Source organism: Scyliorhinus torazame, chromosome 16 (genome assembly GCF_047496885.1).
Source record: "Scyliorhinus torazame isolate Kashiwa2021f chromosome 16, sScyTor2.1, whole genome shotgun sequence".
In the NCBI taxonomy this organism is placed as follows: Eukaryota; Metazoa; Chordata; class Chondrichthyes; order Carcharhiniformes; family Scyliorhinidae; genus Scyliorhinus; species Scyliorhinus torazame.
In genome coordinates, this window is record NC_092722.1 from 153,539,391 (window position 1) to 153,565,577 (window position 26,187).

Below are 26,187 nucleotides of genomic sequence, written 5' to 3' on the forward strand. Positions count from 1 at the left end.
ACAGAGAAACCTGGTTTCAATTCCTAAGGCATATCAATCAGTGTGCTTCATGAATTCCTGCAACAACCAAACAAGATAAATCAGAAATACAAGCACTGAATCAGAGTCAGTGTAGGTTCTAGCAGCGCACAACAGGAAAGTTAAATTCCCTCTAACATTACAAGAAATTGCATATTATGTAACAGATTCCTGAACTCGATTACATGGACATGTGAAGGATAATTGACCTGTTGCGTTTTGTATGCAGGTATAATATTGTATGCATATATAACATACACTGATTATTATGCTTCACAATGCAATCTTCATTTACAATTTCTTCAGTTATTTTAACCTGTAAATAGTTTTGATCTTGTCCCTTGCAATATTTGCCATTTTAAAGATAATTTGGTAATGTAGCACAAATATATGTTAATTCTAATAGCTTGGTGATTAAGTAGAGTAACTTCTTGGCCAAGCACCGCTTTGGATGACGAACACTGGAAAAGATTCAGCTTATGGGACCTAAGCATCAAAACTGTACTAAAAAGTGACAAAACATTTATTATTGAAAACAAAACACATGTTCTAAACAGAATATTACAGATGTACCAAATAAAGAAAGACTTATCTTTTGAAAGATTTAATGTTTGTGGCTTCATACTCCATGCAAAAAAAAAAGTTGCTTATTTAAAAGTTCTTACATTGGTGATATTCAAAATCAAGTCAGCTAGTGGTGTCATAATGTCATGTGGTCACATGATGCAATTCTTTTATTGTGATTGGGTAATTTTACTAGCTGTAAAATGTCAAGTTACATCAGTAATTTTGTCAATTACCTGTCATTTCCCCTCAGTTGTGATTGGTTGAGTTCATGACATAATTGTAACTTTTTTAAATGCATTTTTTTAGTCAGCTATCAGTAAGTGCATTTTCTACATTTAAAACTTTTTGACTGATTTTATTAGAAATTCTGGCTTAATTGCATTTTAAAAATTGTTTTCAGCACCATCCAAAGAAGATGAATAAAGGGCCTACTCTCCTCTCGTGTGGAATCATGGGTAAGTGTAGAAATGATTTGTTAGTAAGACCACTTGATCAAAAGGTCGGTCAGTGTTTGTGCCAATGCTAACGCATTGCTCATGTGGGTGAGCTCCCTATAAGGGAGGCTAAGTCCAGAGACCTAAATGCTGTGCACATGATGTTTCTATGGAGTTTTTTGTCTGTTTTCACAGCTGTTGGCAAGAGAGGTTTTCTGGACACAGAGCTCTGGTTCTGAAAGGAATTGATTGGAGCCCTCTTTTTGTGTAGCATTTGAATCCTAGCACCGTCAATAATGATTTTAGGGAATATGTACAATGTGACGCAAGCATTATGAGGACCACAAAGCTTTAGATGGAACGCAGTTTTTGAATCCCCTGTGAAGATGTGGAAAAAGCATCATGAGGTGTTTTGAAACTGTGCAGTAGTTACCAATTCTATAATCCCAGAATTGAATTGTGCTTGAAGGAACTGTGGATCAGAATTAGTCCGATAGTATTGCAGCCCTGTCACTGATCCATGTTCCTTCAAATGTTGTTCCCCATCGGGAGCACAGAATCACTGAATTTGCCTTCATATGAGCGTAGGTCACAGGTGGGGGATGCAATCAATGGCATTAACAAATCCTCCTCCCATATCCCAAAAGTATCATAGAACAATTAAAATACGGGCTTAAAATTTTGCTCGGCAAGTAAGGGAGCTGATTTTAGCCAGGTAAATGCAGTGAGTTGCTTTTGCAGGTTTGTTTTCTGCAGAGTCCCATAGAAAATCAGCAGCCCAGCATCTCCACAGAGACTAGCTTCAAACGACAGTCTAAAAAATGAGACAGAATCATGGAACAATTGCTCTCCTGAAACTGGATGAAGTACAATTGCTAAATATAAAACCACCATGTCAAAAGGAACAAAGGGTGTAACTATCTCATCCTTTTTAATTGAATGGGAAGAGGAACTTCCACCCTAAATAGTTTGAGTCATGGGATGGATGATGATTTTCCTGCTAGTTATCTGCATCCAGCATTACCTAAGCCAATCAACTGTAAATGTCTAAACGACTGATCATGTCTTAACTATCATATGCACTGCAGAGCAATCATGTCAACAAACGTCCAGCATATCTGAAAACAGGGCAAGTTTTTAATTGCGAATGTTTTAGTCCTCCATGGATTTTGAGCAATATTTTGAGTCTTTGATTTGGGACCTGAATCTGAAAAATAATGATTTGGCTGATTGGAAATACCGAGTTAGTTATTGAAAAAAGTAAATAATTGGTTAAGTACACATCAGTGAAAGCTGAACCTTGTATTTGCTGGACAAATTTTAAGTGAGACTGAAGTAGTTAATTTAACAATAAATGTAAAACAAATTCTATTTTTTGGTTGGAGTGGTGGAGAAATAACTTGAGTCAGATATAACAATGCACCACGCTATATCCCAACTCACCATTGAGCGAATTGATGCTATATACACAGATAATAGAGATTCCTCAATGCCAGACATGTCCTTGGTGACGAGATAATTGGGAGAGGTCATGTATCTGGCCTCTTGAATTCAGTATGATGTATAATATTGAGAAAAAGCCATTTGAAAAAAGTGTAGCTTGGGTTAGCAGTGCGAGAATTTTGCTGATTTTTCTCCATTTGGGCATTGTGTTATTGAGCCCGTGACTCTTATCACCAAAGGTTGTCAAGAATTTTGTACACCACCTTGCTTGGCAAGTTTTTTTTTTTTTCCCCCATCAACCCAAATAGTAACTGGTTCCTATTCCCCTCCATTTGTATGTTATTCCTCCACCCCCAGTTTCATCATTCCTAATTGAGAACGGGAAAGCAGCCAAGATAGTAACAACTTGGATTGTTTCCTCTGTTATTCATGGTTAGCATAAAATATTTATAAATCCATTTGCCTTAACAACAGTCCCCTTGAGTTAAGTTTCTTTTCAATTTGTTAGATTATTAGTGGTGCATTGAATGAAGTGGGGGGCGGGTGGGGGTGGCACTTGTAATCCTTATTAATTGATAAGCACCAATGTAACTGGCTGAATATTAAAGAGGTAGGCCTGTTTCCATAGTGATGGAACTGGGTGGGTTGGAGGAGTATCATCAAAATGGCAAACGTAAAGGCAAATTTATTTTTGGTTTAAATTTTTGCAGATCACCTAATCTGTTTTAACAGATTAACCTTCATTTTATTTTATAAGAAATTCCTTTTCATGAAATTTTAAACTTCATTTTTTGTGGCAGGGCTTCATTTTCTCCAGCATTTGGGGATGTAGCCACTGTCTACACAAAGACAATTCTGGTAACGTTCAAATTTAACATAGGCTATGTGTTTCCATACAACAGAGGCCATTGTACTGTCGTAATGTTATAGCATGGATTCCCATGTTTTTGTTAGGTCCTTGTGGTAATGTCTGCTGCAATCCCAGTCTTTTCTATTTACTATTGAATAAATAAGGGTGGAGAAGGTGGAGTAATTTTACCTTGCGTAATATAAACATAGGTATGAACCTAATGTGAAATTGGTGAGTTGGAGAGTCTGCCAACGGCTATGGTTCCTGTGGTAACAGATCTAAAAGCTGGAATTGTAGAGGAATAACTAACTAATGCAAAGTCACAGCAGCTGTGATTCAACATTTTCGTCAAAATTACATTGGGCAGTGGAGGAAGAAGGAATCTAGTTTGTCTCTGGCGTAGGATTTGTGAGTCGTATGGCCAGAAGGAGCCTCTCATCAGATTTCACCAGCACTGGCTGTCAGAGAGAACTATCCCTGCATTGCATTGCCCTGTCTTGTTTCACATTCCTCTGTATTAAAGGGGAGTGACATTCACAGGAAGTACTTCATGACAAACGCAGGTTGTATATTGTCACATTCACCACCCAATTACTGTTGCTGCCCATCGAGGATGCAGAATTTCCTTTAAATTCCATGTGACCTCTATCTATCTGCCCAATTTATCACCTGCCACCTTCAGTTTTCTATGTAGCTAGAGAGGCCATATGTATTTTGTGAATTTTGATACCATGCTGAATATATGTAAAATAAAATGTGATAGTCTTAACACTGATGCCTGTCAAACAAAGCCTGAAAAAAAACAATTAACGTTTTGTTACTGTACCCTTGCCAAATTTCTGTCGGTTCTTCCATGTTTCCTTTAAAAAAGTGCACCTTCCTTTTGCTGATATATCTACTGCATAATATACGAAGCATCAATGGAAATCAGTATGGAAAACATCTACTGCACTTCCATTATCAAAACACTTCACGTTGGCCCAAACCTTCGGACATGTGTTTGAGATATACATCGGGAACCTGTGGAAATCCGAACATGCTGACCTAAGTGGGAATTGCATAGGAAGCTTTCCATTTCCAATGGCCAATTCCACTGCTTCCTGGGCCCCTTTGTGAATGTCTCCTTGGAGAGAGGAGCAGGCTCGAAGGGTTGAATTGCCTAATTCCGATGTGCTTACCTGAATAGTTACCCAGGACATGTTAGACAGATTAAAACCTGGCCTTCACTCCTGGGCAACTAAGCCCCCACCCCATCCACTCACTGAAACTGACCCCCAGACCTGACTAACATCCCCCATCGCCCAAATCAACTTCCCCACCGACCCACTTACCTACCCATCCCACCGTCCTACCCATTCACTCATTCATCTACTCAGCCATTCACTAACATTCAAACTTGACCTTTAAATTTACTTTGCTGTAAAAAGAAGGCTTGTTCCTTTTCCCCTTCTAATTTAGTACCTTCATCACTCCTTCACTCTCCATGAGAAACCTGCCGTTTGATTAAATTGCAGCTTCAATAAGCTGATTATCCTTTTATCACCCTGCCTTCTTTTGACATCATTATGATATTTGAGACTGTAAAAGTCCAGACAGAAAACCATGCTGTTTTTGCATTGTGCAAAGGTGTTGTCATGATATCCACATCAGCATATCATGGTGCAATCACACACACACTGATGGACAGGCAGTTGGACCAACCAGCACACACATAACATCGCAGCCAATCACCAGTGAGAGCACACGCACTATAAAACAGGGAACACCACAGTTCCCGCTCATTCTACCAGGAGATAGCTCAGAGCACAGAGCTCACAGCTTGCCACTCAGACATAGACCATGTGCTGAGTGCCTCACTAAGATAGTGATGGGGCTGGGTCCACAGGTTAGCTGGTGAAGCACGAACCTCAGCCAGCAGTTAGTTGTTACAGTTGTTTAGACAATAAAACAGAGTTGTACCATCTACAGCCGTGTTGGATCATTTGTGCATCAGAACACCCAACACGACAGGTGTGTCATGATGATGTGTTTCGATTTTCCCCAAGGGCTCTGTCTGAATCTGAATGTATGTTTTCATACGAAAAGCTACTAAAGGGAAAAGAAGAGAATCTTTTTTTTTTAATAAATATTTTATTGAAAATTTTTGGTCAACCAACACAGTACATTGTGCATCCTTTGCACAATATTATAACAACACAAATAACAATGACCTATTTTATAAACAAAAAATGAATAAATAATAAATAACAAAAATGAAAACTAACCCTAATTGGCAACTGCCTTATCACAAGTAACACTCTCCAAAAATATAATTTAACAGTCCAATATATAATTATCTGTCGCAACGACCTATACATATTATACAGTATATATTAACAACCCTGAGAGCCCTTCTGGTTTCCCCCCCCCCCCACCCGATCCTGGGCTGCTGCTGCTGCCTTCTTTTTTCCATTCCATCTATCTTTCTGCGAGGTATTCGACGAACGGTTGCCACCGCCTGGTGAACCCTTGAGCCGACCCACTTAGAACGAACTTAATCCGCTCTAGCTTTATAAACCCTGCCATGTCATTTATCCAGGTCTCCACCCCCGGGGGCTTGGCTTCTTTCCACATTAACAATATCCTGTGCCGGGCTACTAGGGACACAAAGGCCAAAACATCGGCCTCTCTCGCCTCCTGCACTCCCGGCTCTTGTGCAACCCCAAATATAGCCAACCCCCAGCTTGGTTCGACCCGGACCCCCACTACTTTTGAAAGCACCTTTGTCACCCCCATCCAAAACCCCTGTAGTGCCAGGCATGACCAAAACATATGGGTATGATTCGCTGGGCTTCTCGAGCACCTCGCACACCTATCCTCCACCCCAAAAAATTTACTGAGCCGTGCTCCAGTCATATGCACCCTGTGTAATACCTTAAACTGAATCAGGCTTAGCCTGGCACACTAGGACGACGAGTTTACCCTGCTTAGGGCATCTGCCCACAGCCCCTCCTCGATCTCCTCCCCCAGCTCTTCTTCCCATTTCCCTTTTAGTTCATCTACCATAGTCTCCCCTTCGTCCCTCATTTCCCTATATACATCTGACACCTTACCATCCCCCACCCATGTCTTTGAGATCACTCTGTCCTGCACCTCTTGTGTCGGGAGCTGCGGGAATTCCCTCCCCTGTTGCCTCGCAAAAGCCCTCAGTTGCATATACCTGAATGCATTCCCTTGGGGCAACCCATATTTCTCGGTCAGCGCTCCCAGACTCGCGAACTTCCCATCCACAAACAGATCTTTCAGTTGCGTTATTCCTGCTCTTTGCCACATTCCATATCTCCCATCCATTCCCCCCGGGGCAAACCTATGGTTGTTTCTTATCGGGGACCCCCCCAAGGCTCCAGTCTTTCCCCTATGCCGTCTCCACTGTCCCCAAATCTTCAGTGTAGCCACCACCACCGGGCTTGTGGTGTAGTTCCCCGGTGAGAACGGCAATGGGGCTGTCACCATAGCCTGTAGGCTAGTCCCCCTACAGGACGCCCTCTCTAATCTCTTCCACGCCGCTCCCTCCTCCTCTCCCATCCACTTACTCACCATTGAAATATTAGCGGCCCAATAATACTCACTTAGGCTCGGTAGTGCCAGCCCCCCCCTATCCCTGCTACGCTGTAAGAATCCCTTCCTTACTCTCGGGGTCTTCCCGGCCCACACAAAACCCATGATGCTCTTTTCAATCCTTTTAAAAAAAGCCTTCGTGATCACCACCGGGAGGCACTGAAACACAAAGAGGAATCTCGGGAGGACCACCATCTTAACCGCCTGCACCCTCCCTGCCAGTGACAGGGATACCATATCCCATCTCTTGAAATCCTCCTCAATTTGTTCCACCAACCGCGTTAAATTTAACCTATGCAATGTGCCCCAATTCTTGGCTATCTGGATCCCCAGGTAACAAAAGTCCCTTGTTACCTTCCTCAACGGTAGGTCCTCTATTTCTCCACTCTGCTCCCCTGGATGCACCACAAACAACTCACTTTTCCCCATGTTCAATTTATACCCTGAAAAATCCCCAAACTCCCCAAGTATCCGCATTATTTCTGGCATCCCCTCCGCCGGGTCTGCCACGTACAGTAGCAAATCGTCCGCATACAAAGATACCCGGTGTTCTTCTCCTCCTCTAAGTACTCCCCTCCACTTCTTGGAACCCCTCAACGCTATCGCCAGGGGCTCAATCGCCAGTGCAAACAATAATGGGAACAGAGGGCATCCCTGCCTTGTCCCTCTATGGAGCCGAAAATATGCAGATCCCCGTCCATTCGTGACCACGCTCGCCATCGGGGCCCTATACAACAGCTGCACCCATCTAACATACCCCTCTCCAAAACCAAATCTCCTCAACACCTCCCACAAATAATCCCACTGCACTCTATCAAATGCTTTCTCGGCATCCATCGCCACTACTATCTCCGTTTCCCCCTCTGGTGGGGCCATCATCATTACCCCTAACAGCCTCCGTATATTCGTGTTCAGCTGTCTCCCCTTCACAAACCTAGTTTGGTCCTCGTGGACCACCCCCGGGACACATTCCTCTATTCTCAATGCCATTACCTTGGCCAGGATCTTGGCATCTACATTTAGGAGGGAAATAGGTCTATAGGACCCGCATTATAGCGGGTCCTTTTCCTTCTTTAAGAGAAGCAATATCGTTGCTTCAGACATAGTCGGGGGCAGTTGTCCCCTTTTCTTTGCCTCATTAAAGGTCCTCGTCAATACCGGGGCGAGCAAGTCCACATATTTTCTATAGAATTCGACTGGGAATCCACCTGGTCCCGGGGCATTTCCCGCCTGCATGCTCCTAATTCCTTTCACCACTTCTTCTACCTCGATGTGTGCTCCCAGTCCCACCCTTTCCTGCTCTTCCACCTTGGGAAATTCCAGCCGATCCAAGAAGCCCATCATTCTCTCCCTCCCATCCGGGGGTTGAGCTTCATATAATTTTTTATAAAATGTCTTGAACACTCCATTCACTCTCTCCGCTCCCCGCTCCATCTCCTTCCTCATCCCTCACTCCCCCTATTTCCCTCGCTGCTCCCCTTTTCCTCAATTGGTGTGCCAGCAACCTGCTTGCCTTCTCCCCAAATTCGTACTGTACACCCTGTGCCTTCCTCCATTGTGCCTCTGCAGTGCCCGTAGTCAGCAAGTCAAATTCTACATGTAGCCTTTGCCTTTCCCTGTACAGTCCCTCCTCCGGTGCTTCCGCATATTGTCTGTCACCCTCAAAAGTTCTTGCAGCAACCGCTCCCGTTCCTTACTCTCCTGCTTCCCTTTATGTGCCCTTATTGATATCAGCTCCCCTCTAACCACCGCCTTCAACGCCTCCCAGACCACTCCCACCTGGACCTCCCCATTATCATTGAGTTCCAAGTACTTTTCAATGCACCCCCTCACCCTTAGACACACCCCCTCATCTGCCATTAGTCCCATGTCCATTCTCCAGGGTGGGCGCCCTCCTGTTTCCTCCCCTATTTCCAGGTCTACCCAGTGTGGAGCGTGATCCGAAATGGCTATAGCCGTATACTCCGTTCCCCTCACCTTCGGGATCAACGCCCTTCCCAGCACAAAAACGTCTATTCGCGAGTAGACTTTATGGACATAGGATCAAAACGAGAACTCCTTACTCCTAGGTCTGCTAAATCTCCACGGGTCGACACCTCCCATCTGCTCCATAAAATCTTTAAGTACCTTGGCTGCTGCTGGCCTCCTTCCAGTCCTGGACTTCGACCTATCCAGCCCTGGTTCCAACACCGTATTAAAATCTCCCCCCATTATCAGCTTTCCCATCTCTCGGTCCGGAATGCGTCCTAGCATCCGCCTCATAAAATTGGCATCATCCCAGTTCGGGGCATATACGTTTACCAAAACCACCGTCTCCCCCTGTAGTTTGCCACTCACCATCACGTATCTGCCCCCGTTATCCGCCACTATAGTCTTTGCCTCGAACATTACCCGCTTCCCCACTAATATAGCCACCCCCCTGTTTTTCGCATCTAGCCCCGAATGGAACACCTGCCCCACCCATCCTTTGCGTAGCCTAACCTGGTCTATCAGTTTCAGGTGCGTTTCCTGTAACATAACCACATCTGCCTTAAGTTTCTTAAGGTGTGCGAGTACCCGTGCCCTCTTTATCAGCCCGTTCAGCCCTCTCACGTTCCACGTGATCAGCCGGGTTGGGGGGCTTCCTACCCCCCCCCCCCCCCTTGTCGATTAGCCATCCCCTTTTTCCAGCTCCTCACCCGGTTCCCACGCAGCTGTATCTCCCCCAGGCGGTGCCCCCCCCCGCCCATCCCCTCCCATACCAGCTCCCCCCTCTCCCCAGCAGCAGCAACCCAGTAATTCCCCCCTCCCACCCCCCCCCGCTAGATCCCCCGCTAACGTAATTACTCCCCCCATGTTGCTCCCAGAAGTCAGCAAACTCTGGCCGACCTCGGCTTCCCCCCGTGACCTCGGCTCGCACCGTGCGACGTCCCCTCCTTCCTGCTTCTCTATTCCCGCCATGATTCTCATAGCGCGGGAACCAAGCCCGTGCTTCTCCCTTGGCCCCGCCCCCCAATGGCCAACGCCCCATCTCCTCCACCTCCCCACCTCCCCGCCATCACCACCTGTGGGAGAGAGAAAAGTTCATGGGTCGCAGGATTAGTACATAAAACTCCTCTTTCCCCCCTTTTTAACCCCCCTCTTCGCCCCACCACTTTGTTCAAACGTTCTTTTTAATAACCCGCTCATTCCAGTTTTTCTTCCACAATAAAAGTCCACGCTTCATCCGCCGTCTCAAAGTAGTGGTGCCTCCCTCGATATGTGACCCACAGTCTTGCCGGTTGCAGCATTCCAAATTTTATCTTCTTTTTATGAAGCACCGCCTTGGCCCGATTAAAGCTTGCCCTCCTTCTCGCCACCTCCGCACTCCAGTCTTGATAAACGTGGATCACCGCGTTCTCCGATTTACTGCTCCGAGTTTCTTTGCCCATCTAAGGACCATTTCTCTATCCTTAAAACGGAGGAATCTCACCACTATGGCTCTGGGAATTTCTCCTGCTCTCGGTCCTCGCGCCATCACTCGGTATGCTCCCTCCACCTCCAACGGACCCGCCGGGGCACATTCCGCACCCGGAAGTCAAAAGAAGAGAATCTTAATGATCTGGGATATCTGTGGCACCAACTGTTATTTTCCCTTTGAGATATCCTTGTATGCTTGAGATGCACAGTGTTGCAATTTACAACCCCCTCCAATGCACATTTAAGTTTGTTTTGTACAAGACCCTTGTCCAAATAGCACTTTTTATGAGTTCCATCGCATCGGCATATCTTTGGATAATACTGAAAGTTTGGGAGAAAGTTATGAGGGGGAATCATGGCAAGAAGTGGATAAAGCTGCAAGGAGAAGGGACATTTTGTTCCTCAGCAACCAGTTGCCTAGTGCCAGGGAATGCAGGTATCTGTTGTCGAGCTGCCAAGCATACTTGAAGGTTTAGCCCGACAGAAATGGAAAATATCCCTGACTGCATTGGGTTGTAGAAAGACAAGCAGCTGCTATTCAAATCCTGCTCCTCACCATTCAATATCTAGGGTATGTAGCCACGCTGTGATTTTTGAGGAATGTAGCAATCCACTTGCACATTTTTTAAAGGTGAGTTTAGTTGGTTATCATACCATTTGTCAGAAGTTGCTCGCACTTTCTATTCTCCCAGCATGCATTGATGTTTCAGGACACAAGAATGCAAGAAATAGGAGCAAAAGTAGGTCAACCAGCCCCTCCAACCTACTCTGCCATTTCATGACTTCATGGCTGAACTTTTCTATCAACCCCACTTTCCCACCCTGTTCACATAGTGTCTCAATGTCTGAATACTCTCATTGACTAAGTGTCCATAGTGAGACAGAGAATTGCAAAGATTCAAAACCCACTGAGTGTAGGAACTTTTCGTCATCTCAGTTTCAAATGGCTGACTCCTTGTATTGAGACTAATACCTCAGTTCTAGATTTTCCAGCTGGAGAAATAGCCTCTCAGCATCCGCTCTGTCAAGTCCCTTGAGAGGTTTATTCATTTCAATAAGACTACCTCTTTCTTCTAATTTCCATCGAATATAGACTCCGTATATTCAGTCTCTCCTAATGGGATAGCTGGGAATCAATTGCGTGAAGCTTACTTGAGACAAATATATTGTCAGTTGTTTACTGACTAACACGTGGCTTTCAGTCAGTAGAGAGGGAAGTGTATTTTGCATGTCAACTCTGATATTTGACGTAATACTATTGATAACTGACAAGCCAACATAAAGGGGTGAACCTGCCATTGAAATTCATCTCACCTGAACCCAGGTATTTCTGAAAGCCAATGCCCTAATAGGTAGACCAATCCTAACAGTATAATAAGTTTGCCAATGCTTCGTGCTAGTAAACTGGAAATGACACTGCATATAGTTAACAGTCATAGGATGAGTGGGGTATGCACTCTAGACTGGGCAAACCGAAACTCCACCTTTGTGGAGTGCTTTGACTTGGAGACTTTTTATACTTGGTAACATGTTTCTTTAACTGCAAGATACATGGCTGGACCTCTGTGTATCAACTCTTCATTGGCAGTGTTCAGCTTTCTTTGCTGCCCTTTACTTAGGTAACCCTGTTTAGTTGAGTTACAAAAAGTGCTCAACTCCTGACAACATTGTTCATTCCTTAGAATAATCATTTTTGATTTCTTCATTAAATATTGTGAAGAGACTAGACAAATTTGAAAACTTAACATGCTTCATCAAGTTGGACATTTTGCAATATAGAGTAACATTTGACGACATTATTATGAATACTTTCAGATAATTTTGCCTGAAATTATACCATTCTTTTCACACTCTTAACAATTAGTTAGAGTAAAATTTAAAAAGGATGTCTTGGGCTTTTCTCTCGACTTTTAAACTTATGAAGTAGAATTTTTTTTTTGCTCATTTTCAATTTGAGCTTTTCCACTCTTTATTTTCCTAACCCTCATTCCATTCGTCTACTCCAGTGTCTGGAGAGGCAAACCTGCTTTTTGTTAATTTTGTTGAGAAAGTCAGGGTAACATTATCATCAGAAGGACTCTCCAGTGGTTAGATGTGAAATGCTCCAACTCGAAACCAGAAATTTCCACATTGAAGAGTTTCGGAATTGAAATTTTCCAATTAGCACAGAATATTTTGACTCTGAAGCAAAGCAACATTTATGATGCAAAACTCAAAGTAAAGCAAACACTGTAGCTCGCATCCTGTGCTGTACCAAGCCAACAAATCTTTCACTGCGACACAAGTTTGTCAGTTCTACAAACCAGCCAATTATTTTCTGTCGAGTGCCACTGAAGACATTTCACAAAATGTGAACTGAAATGGTGGTCTGTTATTTTCAGTTTTCAGTCTTTGTTTGTATTTTATTCCTCTTTGTCATTGTTTTCCCTTCAAATTCACCAGCAGCTCTGAAACTATATTCCCAGTTCTTGAATTGCAGAGTGAAACAGGGAAACAGCGAACTGCATTTTCAGAGGCTTGCCTCTGTCCCCAGAGTACAGTCCCTTCAGAATCTTTTGCTGTGCTGCTGCTGTTTTGTAACCCATTCCTGGAATGTTTCAACCTGTATGTTGTTTTTCAGCTTCCATCACTTTTTCCGCCTAAGCTGTTCACAAATGTGTTGTTCTCATTCTTCTGTAACAGATCTCTGTCTTGTTGGAAGTCTCTGACTGTGGAATTTTGCTTGTGTTCTTGCTGTGCCGCTCGTGAAATATCATAGTGTATCTTTTTTCTCATGTTTGACTGGTTGAATTTCGGTCAGTGCTTGCCTCGATTCTTTTTTTTCTATTTCTTCCGCCAATGTTTTTTTTTGTCAGTTGTCCTTTTATTTATGAAGGCACGTTCCTGCCGGGGTCTAGAATGGAGTTGCATTGGCAGCAGCGCCCCCCCCCCCCCCCTCCCCCCCTCCACAGCACCCTTCCTCCATTCACCTCCTCCATCCTGTGGTCACTGATCACATCGCCTGTTTCAATGCCACAACCAAAATCAGCAAATGCAGTGTGTTTATCCACCCGCATATCTGTAGTCCACATTAGCAGTGGGAGGACCAAATGGGTCCCACCAGGGTGGAACTGGAAGTGAGAATTTGTAGCATCTCCCTGTTGCAGGCCCTGTTTATATCACTGAATGGTTTCACTAATGAGGAAGAAATAAAGATGGTGCTGACAATACCGAAAAATGGCAGGGCTTCCTTCACCTCCCCCAACCACATGAATAACTGGTTCCCCCCCCCTACAGCATTCACGCAAGAGGGTGACCTGATGCGCCACCCCACCCCCCTTTCCTCCCACACACACCCAGTTCCCCCCAATCAGACTTTCTGCAGTGGAAAAAAGTGGAAGCACTTTGCTGTTTTTGATGTGGTGAGGAACTGTCAATCATAACACAAGTGTTTCTAAACATTGTGGTTAGCATCAAAGCAGGGTACTTGAGATGCATTCAAGAGTGAAGGGAAAGATAGATCAACAATGTATCAAACAACAGTCTCTGGAGTAATAAAACTATCAATCACTGGCTATTGCAATGTATTACTGTGTGAAATTGAATGCACAATGTGCATTTCAAAGGCTGTCAAGGGATTTGAAGCCCTTTGAAGTGTACTTGGCTTTCAAGAAAGCCTCTGGATCTTGAAACTACTGCAGCTTTAAACATATTCATCTGTGGCAGCAGATGTTAGGGAAGGGTAAGTGAAAATGCAATGATTCTTCACTCTACTGCCGGGACTACTCTTCAGCTTTCAGGCGCTGTGGGAGGGGGGGGGGTCTCTCTGTCAGGTTGGGGGGGGTCTCATTGTCAGAGGGGGATTTTCTCTGTCCAATGGGGGTGGGCGAGGGTCGGGAGGCAAATTTGCATTATGTGGGGAGAGGGGCATTCAGATGGACTTTGGGGGGGCGCCTCAGTTATGCACTGACCCTCTTGACAAACCGCAGGAGTCCACCACGTCAGGGCCACACTTGGGAAAACTTGCACCAAATCCTACCGGGAGGATTTCTCGCTGAGGGGGATCGATGCATATTAGGATGGGGCTGGCAACTTGGGCTTCCAGCTGTTGGTCAATTGCAAGTGGGTTTAAATCACCGATTCGCATTCTCCCGCCGGTGCGAGGCGTGTAGCTCACTTGTCACCGCCAGCGGGGGACCGTAGCATTGGCGCCAATCCCTTTCCTCGGACGACACTCCATTCCTCGCTGGACCAGGAAACCCTCTACCAGCGCAAGCAATGGATCCACCTGCCCCAGGGTCTTGATTTTCTTTTAAAGCACTGGATAATGTACTGCATGCTTACTTATTGAATCAGGAGTCAGTCCCCAAAGAGAAATTGCTGAAAAAGCACTTCAGTTGAGCCATTTCAAATTTACTTAAATTTTAGAGACATGTAAAAGATGGTAAATTCACAACGTCCCATTTGAGTTTTCACAACCCATAAAAATGGTGGATTTTATTTGGTGTACTCTTTGCCTCTTTCCAGGTTTACATAGTCTAATCAGTCAGCTTCTCTTTGTCGATTCAACACCAAATTCCTCTGAATGAGATGCTTACCAGCTGAAGCCTACAAATTGCTCCAGCTGATATTAATGGGTCAGTGTGTAACACAAAGATTAAATGAACACATTCACTGCTGATGTTCACCGTGTTACTCTCTAGCCTGTGTTCTCTATGACTGTAACTTTGCTCATCAACCTTGGTGTATTTACAACCCGACAGCCTTGCAGGAGCAGATTGTAATTTTCAGCAATCATTCGAGGTTTTTACCCAAATGTTCTTGCGCATCTATTTGCTTTTCTTTTTAAAGCAACAACCTTTCTCCTACTTCGAACTCCTTCGCAGCAGATTCATGTTTCCACGTGGTGCAGTGGTAATATCAGTATCTCTGTATCATAATGAGTGAGGGACTAAAATCCATTATTCACAATTGTTGGTGAAACCTAGTAACATTTCAAAATTGTACACTGCAACAATTACAAAAATAGAATTTCCAGTTATATCTGTAACAATGAGTTAAAAAAGGTTTTGCGTCACCACACTCCTCCATATCTCCTCTGCATGTTGAGCCAGAAAGTAGCTAAGTCACAGAGAAAAGATTTGGTTCCTTAGTCTGGGTGGAGTTGGCTGATATCACCAGATTAGTGGTAGGCACCCTACAATTGTCATCAGAGGCTGAGCTAGGTGGAAGGAAATCAGTTGGGCTTTCCAGTCCTAATTTGCCGTTCACTGACCTCTGCTGGAAGCGTGCATGTCTCTGTGAGCTAAAGATTGTGCTAAATTTTGATGAGCTCCATGCTCAAACTGGCATAAATAATGGCCATTTGCGTAAGGCCAGCCAAAGACATTATCTGTTAGGAAGGGAAGATATAGTGAGGGAAGATAAGGAAACTGGGTTAAAGTTTCATTTATTCTTATGCTGGCAAAAAGCCTATTTGTTCAACATTCATATTGCAAATTGAGTTTACAGCAATGCTGGTTTTGGACTATGTTCTCTTTGAGTCCCTAATGCAGCTGTGGAGGCACTTGTGTTGTAGCATGAGGTACTGCAATTAGTTGTCACACTTCATAAGGTGCACCTACTGTGACCATATCAATAACAACGATCCCATCCTCCCACCAAACCCCAAACATTAGCCTGCATGTTCACACAAACAAATGACAAAAAGGAATTGGGGATCACCCATAATGACCATTAACACACACAGCCCCCACACGCCCCAACTAATGTTCGATGGTATCCAGTTCTTGAAAGTGCATGATGAATAATGCCCATGAATTGTAGAACCCCTCCATCCTTCCCCTCAGTTCAAACTTAACCTTCTCAAGAGTCAAGAATTCCAACAGGTCCCCCCATCACTACAGGGCACAGGGTGGAGAGGTTGCTCTCCAACTTATCAGGATCCGCCTTTGGGCGATCAACGAGGCGAAGGCTACAACATCTGCCTCCGCACCCGTACTTCGCTTCCAGCTCCTTCAATCCTGCAAAACGACCCCTAAGAAACAAATCTTTTAGTGTCTTAATCCCCTTTGTCGTGTTATTCACCCTGGGCTAACACGGACTGCAACAGGATGCAGATGAACTGCAAAGCATGCACCAAACGTAGGCGTTGGTTCAATACGATTTATTGAACTTCTGTAACCATGCACACAGCTGGCTCTGGATTGACACCCTACTACTCTAAGTGTACTAACTCTAACTTACTAGACCAGGCTAGCTCTGATCAACGTGCACGTGAAACTGGACCCGGGCCCCCGGGAGGCCATATTCGGGGTGGCAGTCCAGCTAGGGTTGGAAACGGGTGCGGAGGCAGATGTTGTAGCCTTCGCCTCGTTGATCGCCCGAAGGCGGATCCTGATAGGTTGGAGAGCAACCTCTCCACCCTGTGCCCTGGCGTGGCGGGGGGACCTGTTGGAATTCTTGACTCTTGAGAAGGTTAACTTTGAACTGAGGGGAAGGATGGAGAGGTTCTACAATTCATGGGCATTATTCATTATATACACCCTGACTGTCACTACAGTTGTCACCAGTGGAAAGAGGCGGAGTGTTGATGCCTCGTGTGTTTTATAGTTGGAAGCCCCTGTCTGGTGTTCTGTCTGGTGATTGGTTGTGTTCTGTCCTGTATGTTGATTGGCTAATCTGGGTGTCTGTCACTGCCTGTTTTTACCTCATGATGTGGATGGGTGCATATTATGACACCCTTCTCCCATTTCCAAAAATTTCCATCCCACCTCCCTGGCTCAAATCTGTGTTCCCCCGAATCGGCATTTTCCTTGACCCTGCCCCCAACCCGAAGTGTTGGCGAAACTGCCTCCAAATCCTCATATGAAGCTATTATTACCGGACTCCCTGAGTATTTCCCCAGGGCTATCGGAAGCGACTCTGTTGCTAGTGCTTTCAATCCCGACCCCCTGCACAAACTCTCCTCCATTCTGACCCACTGGGAATCTGGTTTAGCACAGGGCTAAATCGCTGGCTTTTAAAGCAGACCAAGGTAGGCCAGCAGCACGGTTCAATTCCCGTACCAGCCTCCCGGAACAGGCGCTGGAATGTGGCGACTAGGGGCTTTTCACAGTAACTTCATTTGAAGCCTACTTGTGACAATAAGCGATTTTCATTTCATTTCATTTCACCAACCCCTCTTACCCAGCTCTTCACCTTCTCCACATTCGCCGCCCAGTAGTAATACATCAGGTTCAGAAGACCCAAACCCCCTGCCTGCCTTCCCCTCTGTAGCAGCACCTTTCTAACTCTGGCCACCTTCCCTCCCCATATGACCAAAGTAATCCTTCCCTCAATCTCTCTGAGAAAAGTCTTTGGCAGGAAAATCGGCAGGCATTGAAAAATAAACAGAAATCCCGGCAACACGTTCATTTTAACCGCCTGTATTCGACCCGCCAGTGACAGAGGGAGACCATCCCACCTTGCCAGATCGGCTTTCACCCTCCCCACCAACTAGAAATGGTTTACCTGCGGAGCTCCCCCACTCCCGGGCAACCTACAACCCCAGGTACCTAAAGTGAGTCCCTGCCCTACGGAATGGCAGCCCCCCCATCCCTGGCCGAGACACCACAAAATATTCACTCTTGTCTAGATTTAGTTTGTACCACGAGAAAGACCCAAACACTCGCAGCAGCTCCAATATTCCCCCTATTGACACACTTGGTTCCGACACTTATAACAGCAAGTCATCGTCATATAAGGACACCCTATGCTCTATTCCCCCCCACACTATTCCTTTTCATACCCCTGAACTTCTTAATGCGATGGCCAATGGCTCAATCGCGAGTGCAAACAGCAGGGGGGGACATAGGACAACCCTGCCTAGTCCCACGGTGGAGAGAAAAGTATCTCGAGCTGATGTTGTTTGTGCGGACACTCGCCCTCGGCTCCTTATATAGTAGCTTTACCCAGTTCACAAATCTTGGTCCAATCCCAAACCGCTCCAGAACTGCCAATCTTATTCTACCCGGTCAAACGCCTTCTCAGCGTCCAATGCCACACCCACCTCTGTTTCCTTCCCCTCTGCCGGTGCCATAACAACGTTCAATACCCTTCTAACGTTTGAAAAGAGCTGCCTCCCTCTCACTAACCCCGTCTGATCTTCACCTATCACCTTCGGGAGGCACTCCTCCAGCCTACCTGCCAGTACCTTCGCCAATACTTGTGCGTCCACATTCAGAAGTGACCTACTGTGACCATTTTAATAAAATACAATCCTTCCGGGGGAATGAAAATGAGGTGTGCAGCCAGGGAAAGTTTTTTTTTTTTTTTTAATCAAGAAAAGGAAAATCTATTCAGTGCCAATGTTATTTTAGTGACCTAAAAAAGTATTGTTTTAATCATTCTGATGGCGTTCGCTGACTGATCCTGCTGCTTTAATAAAATACTGAATGGAAGAAAACAATGGGAACAGCACAAAACCTTCTTTCAGTCAGGAATCGGGAGCAATTGCTTGGCACCGCTGAGTAGCATGGGCGAATCTCAGCACCAGTCCATGAAAATTCAGCACCCTGCCTCTCACTTATTAAAACCAACATGTTTGTGTTTAAAATCTCTGCTACTCCTTTGTTTAAAATTCAATCAATCAACCCCCTTCATTTTAGGGATTGCTTCTGTGACTGTGGACTTCTCTCCTTTCTGAATGATTTCTTCAACTTCTCCCTGTCGTGTGTGTTGGGGGTAGGCTTGTCTCCTCCTTTATGCCCCCCAACCTGTGCATGATTCTCATATCTCCTCGTCATTTCAGCAACTTCTCATGAATTATTCCCCAATTTAATTGGCATGTAAGTAATCTCTTCCCAGATCCCTTCCAGTCCATTTGCAGTCAGTCTACAGGAGTAGGCTGGGGTCGTGTTGCATCTCCATTTTCTCAGAAGAATTTCTCTTGGCCTTTACATAGTACCCTCGCCCGTGACTTATCCAGAACTGTCAGTTTGCCACGTGATGATGGAGTTACAGGCGTGGGCATGTTGTGGCATGAATGCACTGTGTATTGTGTTGACACGTTAATCACCCTTTTAATTCTCTTCTGGATCAAATTACAAGTGCCGAATAAAACTATTTTGCGGTATCCTTGTCACCGTCGTTCTTGACACAATGTCAAGCTGCACCACTTGATTCTGGTTTATGTTATATTGCGATCAAATTTAGAATCAAATCTGTTTCGGAGGCAGTTTTGAATGATGTAGATGTACTGAAATTTCAAAATAGCTCCATGTTTGACTCTTAAATTATAGTAGGCGTTGAGAGGGAGCTTTCTGAATTGAATATTTAATCACTGTTTAGACGACTTTTGAATTTGTACCTCATGGAGTGCAGATAAAAGGCATGATAAAAACCCCTTGGATCTGTATAACAGTTCATATTTAAATTAAACTTCCATTAGTCCTTATGTTTTAAACCCATAAATAGCCTTGAAATAGTAAATCAATGTATTCACATTATGAACTGATAACTTGCCTTTAGAATAGCTTACGATGAACTGCACAATCACTGAAGGCTACAATTATTGTGTCGTATATCAGTCAGTCATCACACTGTTTAAACAATTTGATTCCTATTCAAATGAATGAGAAGCAGAGGCTTATAGTGGTGTTGTCTACAGTGCCGGCCTATGTTACCGTGGTAATGAGAGCATTGAGAGTTGTTCACAAAATCATAGGCTAATCATGGATAAGGAAGACCATTCAGCCTATCTTAGTTCATCCATCCGGAAAGATTTTGAAATCCTTCAAGTGTCCTTGATTCTGGGGGTTTTCTGTCTCCAGTAGTTTTTCGTGGAATAGTCGCTCTGTCGTCCAGATTTTAACATCATCCGCTTGGTAAGGATGCAATTGGTTTAGTTTGAATGCTCGATTTACACCTCCCCTGATTTCAATGCAACGTAAGACTGGGCACTGTGTAAATTGGGTGTCAGATCTGACCAAACTCCATTCTCGCTGGCTTGGTTGGCTTAAAAAAAAAAGAGCCAATGCCTGAGCAACAACTTTCTGATATTAGCCCTAAAGTTACCTTTTTATTAGTCTGAACTCATGGCAATATAAATGCAAGTTGTTATTCCAATGCAAGTTGTTATTCCCACATAGAAAGCCTAGGATAATTTAATCATTGATTAGATGCTAAAATTGACATTGCTGCATGGACAGAATCACAGAATGAGTGCAGCTTAGGAGCAGGTCATTCACTCAATCCAGCCCATGCTGAATTTCTACTAGAGAAACTCGTAGTCAATTTGGCATAATATCATGAATGATTGATTTTTGCCACAATAAATATAGTTCTTCACTTCCTCCATATTGTTTATCATCTCTTGCATACCTTTTAAGATCACCTCATAAATGTTTCCTTTCAAAGCTGACGAGCACAAACTCCCCTAATCTTTCTTCAAAATGCAGGCCACTGCCATTAAGGATCTTTCGGGTACAGTTTTCATACCCTGTGATTTGTTATTGAAAGAAATAAAGGGGGAAATGACCCTTATATTGCACCTTCCACATCCTCAGGATGTACTTCACAGCCTATAGAATCATAGAATTTACAGTGCAGAAGGAGTCCATTAGGCCCATCGAATCTGCACCAGCCCTTGGAAAGAGGACCCGACTTAAATCCAAGCCTCCATCCTATCCCCATAACCCAGTAACCTCACCTAACCGTTTGGGCACTAAGGGTAATTTAGCATGGTCAATCCACCTAACCTTGACATCTTTGGACTGTGGGAGGAAACCGGAGCACCCGGAGGAAACCCACGCAGACACGGGAAGAAAGTGCAAACTCCACACAGACAGTGACGCAAGCCGGGAATTGAACCTAGGACCCTGGAGCTGTGAGGCAGCAGTGCTAACCATTGCCACCGCGCTGCCCTCTGTGCCACTGTACCACTCTATGAAAGTATAGTCAATGTTGTAATGTGGGCAAATGCTTACAGCAGGACTAAAGCTTTTAAATTATTTTGGTTGTGGGCTGTATTTGAATTTTTGACTTGTGGTGAGTCGGTCTGAATGAGGCCTTAGTTTAATGTTGCCTCTGAGAAACAGAAGCTTCAACAATACAGGACGTCACTAATGTGTTGGTGTAAATTATATGATGGAATCCATTGTGCATGTTGAAGCCACTTTGAACCTTTCTTTAATCCAAATGGAGTGTTCTTCAGGACACTTTTGGACCATTAAAGTTTCATTACTCGGAGTCAAACAGTAAAGTGTGCTGCATGTGTAGAAATTTGCAGTGTTTATTATGGAATGTTTTACTTCACAGAGTCGCTTGTCATAAACGTTGGGAAACAAACTTTTTGGCAGGGCAGAGCTGTTTACGTTTGTGGTAAATTCAGATTGCCAAAAGAAGAACTACATTTTGCTGAATTAACCCATAATCCTAAACGTAATGAGAAGGGGACATCTTACACTAATCAGCACCTCTCAGTTGCTTCTTATTCCTCTGATGCTTTACAACTGCTGGTTAAAGTCATGTGACGGTGAATGACGGTGAATCCAGCCATCCTGTAATGTCACACAGGAGAAGCGCAGCCCCAAAAAGCTGGTCCCAGATCCTGTTTAAACAGTAGCTTAAAAAGATTATAACAGCAATTAGAGGTGACGGAGAGGTGGTGCTAAGTATATAGATATCCTTTAATACAGTTCGCATTGTGAAGCATACCTGTGGAATGTAGTCACTTTAAATAAAGAAATCTCTGATGACACGCTGTCCCAAATCTTTGATGTAATCTCCCATTTATAAGAACAATACATTTGTTGACGTAGTCCATGTGATTGGACTCAGCTAACACTGAGATTCTGTTGCTAGGGAGGGAAGATTATGGGCGAGTTCTTCCAACCACATTGCGCCAGAAAAGCAGCTCACTGCGCCACAGCTTGGCCGGTGAAAGCCGGGAGACCCTACTCCCAGGATCTGCCCGGCTCGTAACGCGTGAGATTCAAACAAAGGGGAATCCTCCCTACAATGGGCGGGATCACTTTTTAGCGAATCTGCATATTAGAGCGAGGCAATAAGCCTTACTCTAATGTGCAGAATCCCGAGGTACCCGAGGCTTTGGGATTCAATCCCTTTGCTTCGGGGACCTCGGACGAGCGCTGTTTGGTACTGGTCCCCACAAATGGGAACCAGACGGAATGGCACTCGAGGTCTCCAAGGGGATTGAGGCCCCCAGTTGCATGCCCTTTGAGCAGGGTGGTGCCCTGACACTGGTGCCACCTGGGAACTCTGACAGTGCCAGATAGGCACTGCCAGGGGACCCTCCCACATTGCATTCTGATCTCTCGCTACAATGGGTTGTTCTGGCAGGCGGAGCTCCCCATTGTGAAAAAATGGGGCTATGTGTGGCCTCGGCTGCACATTCCTGTTTAGGCCCCTTAGTCAAAGCAAGTCATGTTGAATAGCCGCGTGTTTCCCGGCACTGCGTGTGCACGTGCTCACTCGGTAAATTTGTTCACTTTCGGGAAGATCGTGCCATAAAGGTTTAGCAATTATTTTCAGCCAAGGAATAATCCTGGTAGCTGGCTTTAATGTGGCTAGGCACAGCTTATTTACTTTCTGACTTGGAAAATGTTGCAGTAGTATTACCTCAACACAACTGCTCTCATTTATCACATGTTGCTGATGATCTCCATAGTGAACAAATAATGTGGGCGTGTCCCATACTTGATCCTCGATTTAATGGAGGAATGTAGTTTGGAAAGTGCCAGCCCAACATTTAATCATTCAAATAGATTTGTAAAGGGTAGGTCATGCCAGATGAATCTGATTGATTTTTTGTCAAAGTGGCCACTGAAGTAGTGGACAGAGGAATGTCTATGAATGTTTTTCATATGGTCTTTCATTAGGAGTTTGATAAAGTCCCTCATAAGAAACTGTCAACTTGAGTTGCAGCTCATGGCATTGGAGTCAAATTATTGGCCTTGTTAGGAAATTGACTGAGTATCAGGAGATAATGAGCGAATGGACAATTATGCAAATCGGCAGCATGTGACTAGTAATCCTTTTAGGGGCCTCCTATGGCCCCATATCCGTTAACAACTTAGATTATGGGATAGAAAGCCACAAATCCAAATTGTCGATGATACAGGAAGGTTGAATTGTAAAGCAGTGTGAGTGAAAATATAAGATCCTAATATTACAGACATATTGATAGATTAAGTGAATGGTGAAAACTGAGACAAATGGATTTCAATGCAGACAAATGTCAGGCCATCTGCTTTGGACCTCAAAAGGACAGAACCTTTTTCCCGAAGGGCAAAAAGATAGAAATGGCGGCGGTCCAAAGAGATCCGAGGGTCCAGGTACATAGGGCTTTAAAATGCTGTAAACAAATAATCAAGAAGGTTAGTGGAATGCTGGCCTTTAAATCCAGAACTAAAATACAGTGCGTGGAAGTCATATGTTGCAGCTTTACAAGCTCTGGTTAAAACACACCTGGAGTAAATACTTTGCCCAATAGCTTTGGGCAGCACATAGAAACCATAGAAAAGTTACAGCACAGAAGGAGGTCAGTCGGCCCATCTAGTCCATGCCAGCCCAAGGACACCCAGGTGCAATTCCTAATTCCACCTTCATGCACCTGGTCCATTGCCCTGTAGCTCACAGCGCTTAAGGTGCAGATCCAGGTACTTTTTAGAGTTTAAGGTCTGCCTCCACCGCCAACGCAGGCAGTGAATTCCAGACTCCCACTATCCTCTGCATAAAAAAGGTTCGCCCTCATGTCCCCTGTACACCTTCCGTTACTATCTTGAATCTATGTCCGCTGTCTCTCGCATTCTCCACTAAGGGAAACAATTCTATTGTATCTCTTCCCCTCATTACTTTGTACACCTCAATTAAGTCACCCCTCCGCCTTCTTTGTTCCAAGGAAGATAACCCCAATAATCTCTCCTTACAGGTACCACTTTTCCAGCCCTGGCAACATTATTAGAAGAATAAATTGGCCTTGTAGGGAGTGCAGCATGGATATACCAGAATGATAGCCGCACGTCCAAGGACTAAATTACAAGGAAAGATTATGCTAACTAGGGTTGCAATCTGTGGAATTTAGAAGGTTAAGGGATGATTTAGTGGATTTTTTTCATGCTGTTAAGGCAAAAACATCGGGTAAACAGAAATAAACATTTTAGCTTGTTGGGAATCCAAGGCCCAAATTTTCAGTTTGGCTATGAATGTGTAGGACCAGAGGTGGGGGTGGCTGGCAATTTTTAATTTTCCCATCACCGGCTGGCATGCCAACTTGTTGGCATGTTCTCACCTCCAGGCAATTTTGGAACAGGTTGGATTGGGGTGGGGGAGGAGTGAAATGGGGGGAATGGAGGATGGAGTCGGGTTCTATTAGGTCACCTAAAGGGTGTATTAAGGCAATTCTGCCAATGTCACTTGGAATTTTCCAATTGGGATGCAATCTCCTGCTGAAGTCAAAACATTGCCATGGGATAGAGGCAGATTGGGCAGCCAGCAATCCATCCAGCATCTGCCATAGCCTTGGACCACAACTTTGGACATCTATGGGCAGCACGGTGGCGCAGTGATTAGCATTGTTGCCTCATGGCGCCGAGGCCCCAGGTTCGATCCCAGCTCTGGGTCACTGTCCATGTGGAGTTTGAATATTCTCCCCATGTTGCGTGGGTTTCGCCCCCACAACCCAAAGATGTGCAGGTTAGCTGGATTGGCCATGCTAAAATTGCCCGTCAATTTGAAAAAAATGAATTGGGTACTCTAAATTTATTTTTTAAAACTTTGGACATCCTGTGGTTGACCCTCCATGATGATGGCCTGGCAGCTTTGGTCTCATTTAATTTACAGTAGGTCCTAAGGGGGTGTCTTAACCATGAGACACTGAGCGGGATTCTCCATTGCCCGATGGCGATATCGTAATCGGCGATCGGGCAGAGAATCGACTCCGACGCCCAAATCGGGTCCAGCGCCGGTTTGACGCCAGTCAGCCATACTCCGCCCCCTCCGCAATGGCGTCATAGGCAGGCCTTCCCACGATGTTGCACCCCCAGTGGGCCGTGTTCCCGACCGACTGGACCACGTGTGGTCTCAGCGGTCGGGAACCCGATGTGGCGGCTGCGGACTGTGTCCAGCTAGGGCTGGGGACACGGTAGGAGGATGGCCAGGAGGTGGCCTGTGGGATCGTGAATGGCGGGTCGGGTCCGCACACGTCCAGCGGCGTGTTGTACGGCGCGACTGCTGCAGGTCGTCGCCGTGCGCATGCGCGGCTAGAGACCCGGCCATTCTCCAGCTGTTTTCGGCAAGGAGCCGGGAGTTTTACCTGGCGTCGCTGCTAGCCCCTCACCGGTCCCAGAATTGGTGAGGGATCGGTGCCGTTTTTATGGTCGTAAAAAGCCTGCAAATTCTCCGTTCGAGCCGGCACTTAGCTGCTGAAACGAAGAATCCAGCCCACTATCTTTCTCCTACATACATCGGCAGCTTCCTACTCTTACGATGGGGCTGCTGGTCTTTCAGTGCTGGAGAGCCTCCTGTTGATCCCCCAGCCTTGAGTGCCTAGCCGCCATCCTTAGTTGGTCGAGTCTCCAGGGGGCAGCCACCTAATTGGCTACCTCCTTGAAAATCCACATCTCCAGGTTCCAGACCCAGAATTCATCCTGGCATCAAGATCAGGAATGAAGATCTACTGCTATGGTTTACTGGCATAGTCTAAATGTTTGAGCCAGCCCTTCCATGAGTGAAATTAAGAAACGGTACTCCACGGAAAGGAAGGTGGAAGTTTGGAATTCTCTTTCAGGAGTCATCTTTTATGCTCGATCAATTATTACATTTAAAACTGATCAGATTATTGTTAAGTATTGTGGAATT

The 26,187-nt window shown here is 45.0% G+C and overlaps 1 protein-coding gene across 7 annotated transcripts in view; it reads left to right on the forward strand.

The window, feature by feature from the left end:
* Positions 1–26,187, forward strand: part of fam53b (family with sequence similarity 53 member B) — a 159,642-nt gene that overhangs the window by 52,347 nt on the left and 81,108 nt on the right. For 6 of the 7 annotated variants that reach the window (XM_072479256.1, XM_072479260.1, XM_072479261.1 and 3 more), the window contains one exon: positions 986–1,040. In XM_072479256.1, coding sequence (XP_072335357.1) covers positions 986–1,040 — 55 coding nt within the window. Of the gene's footprint in view, positions 1–846; positions 902–985; positions 1,041–26,187 lie in introns of those variants that run through there. The other variant, XM_072479259.1, reaches the window with a different exon arrangement.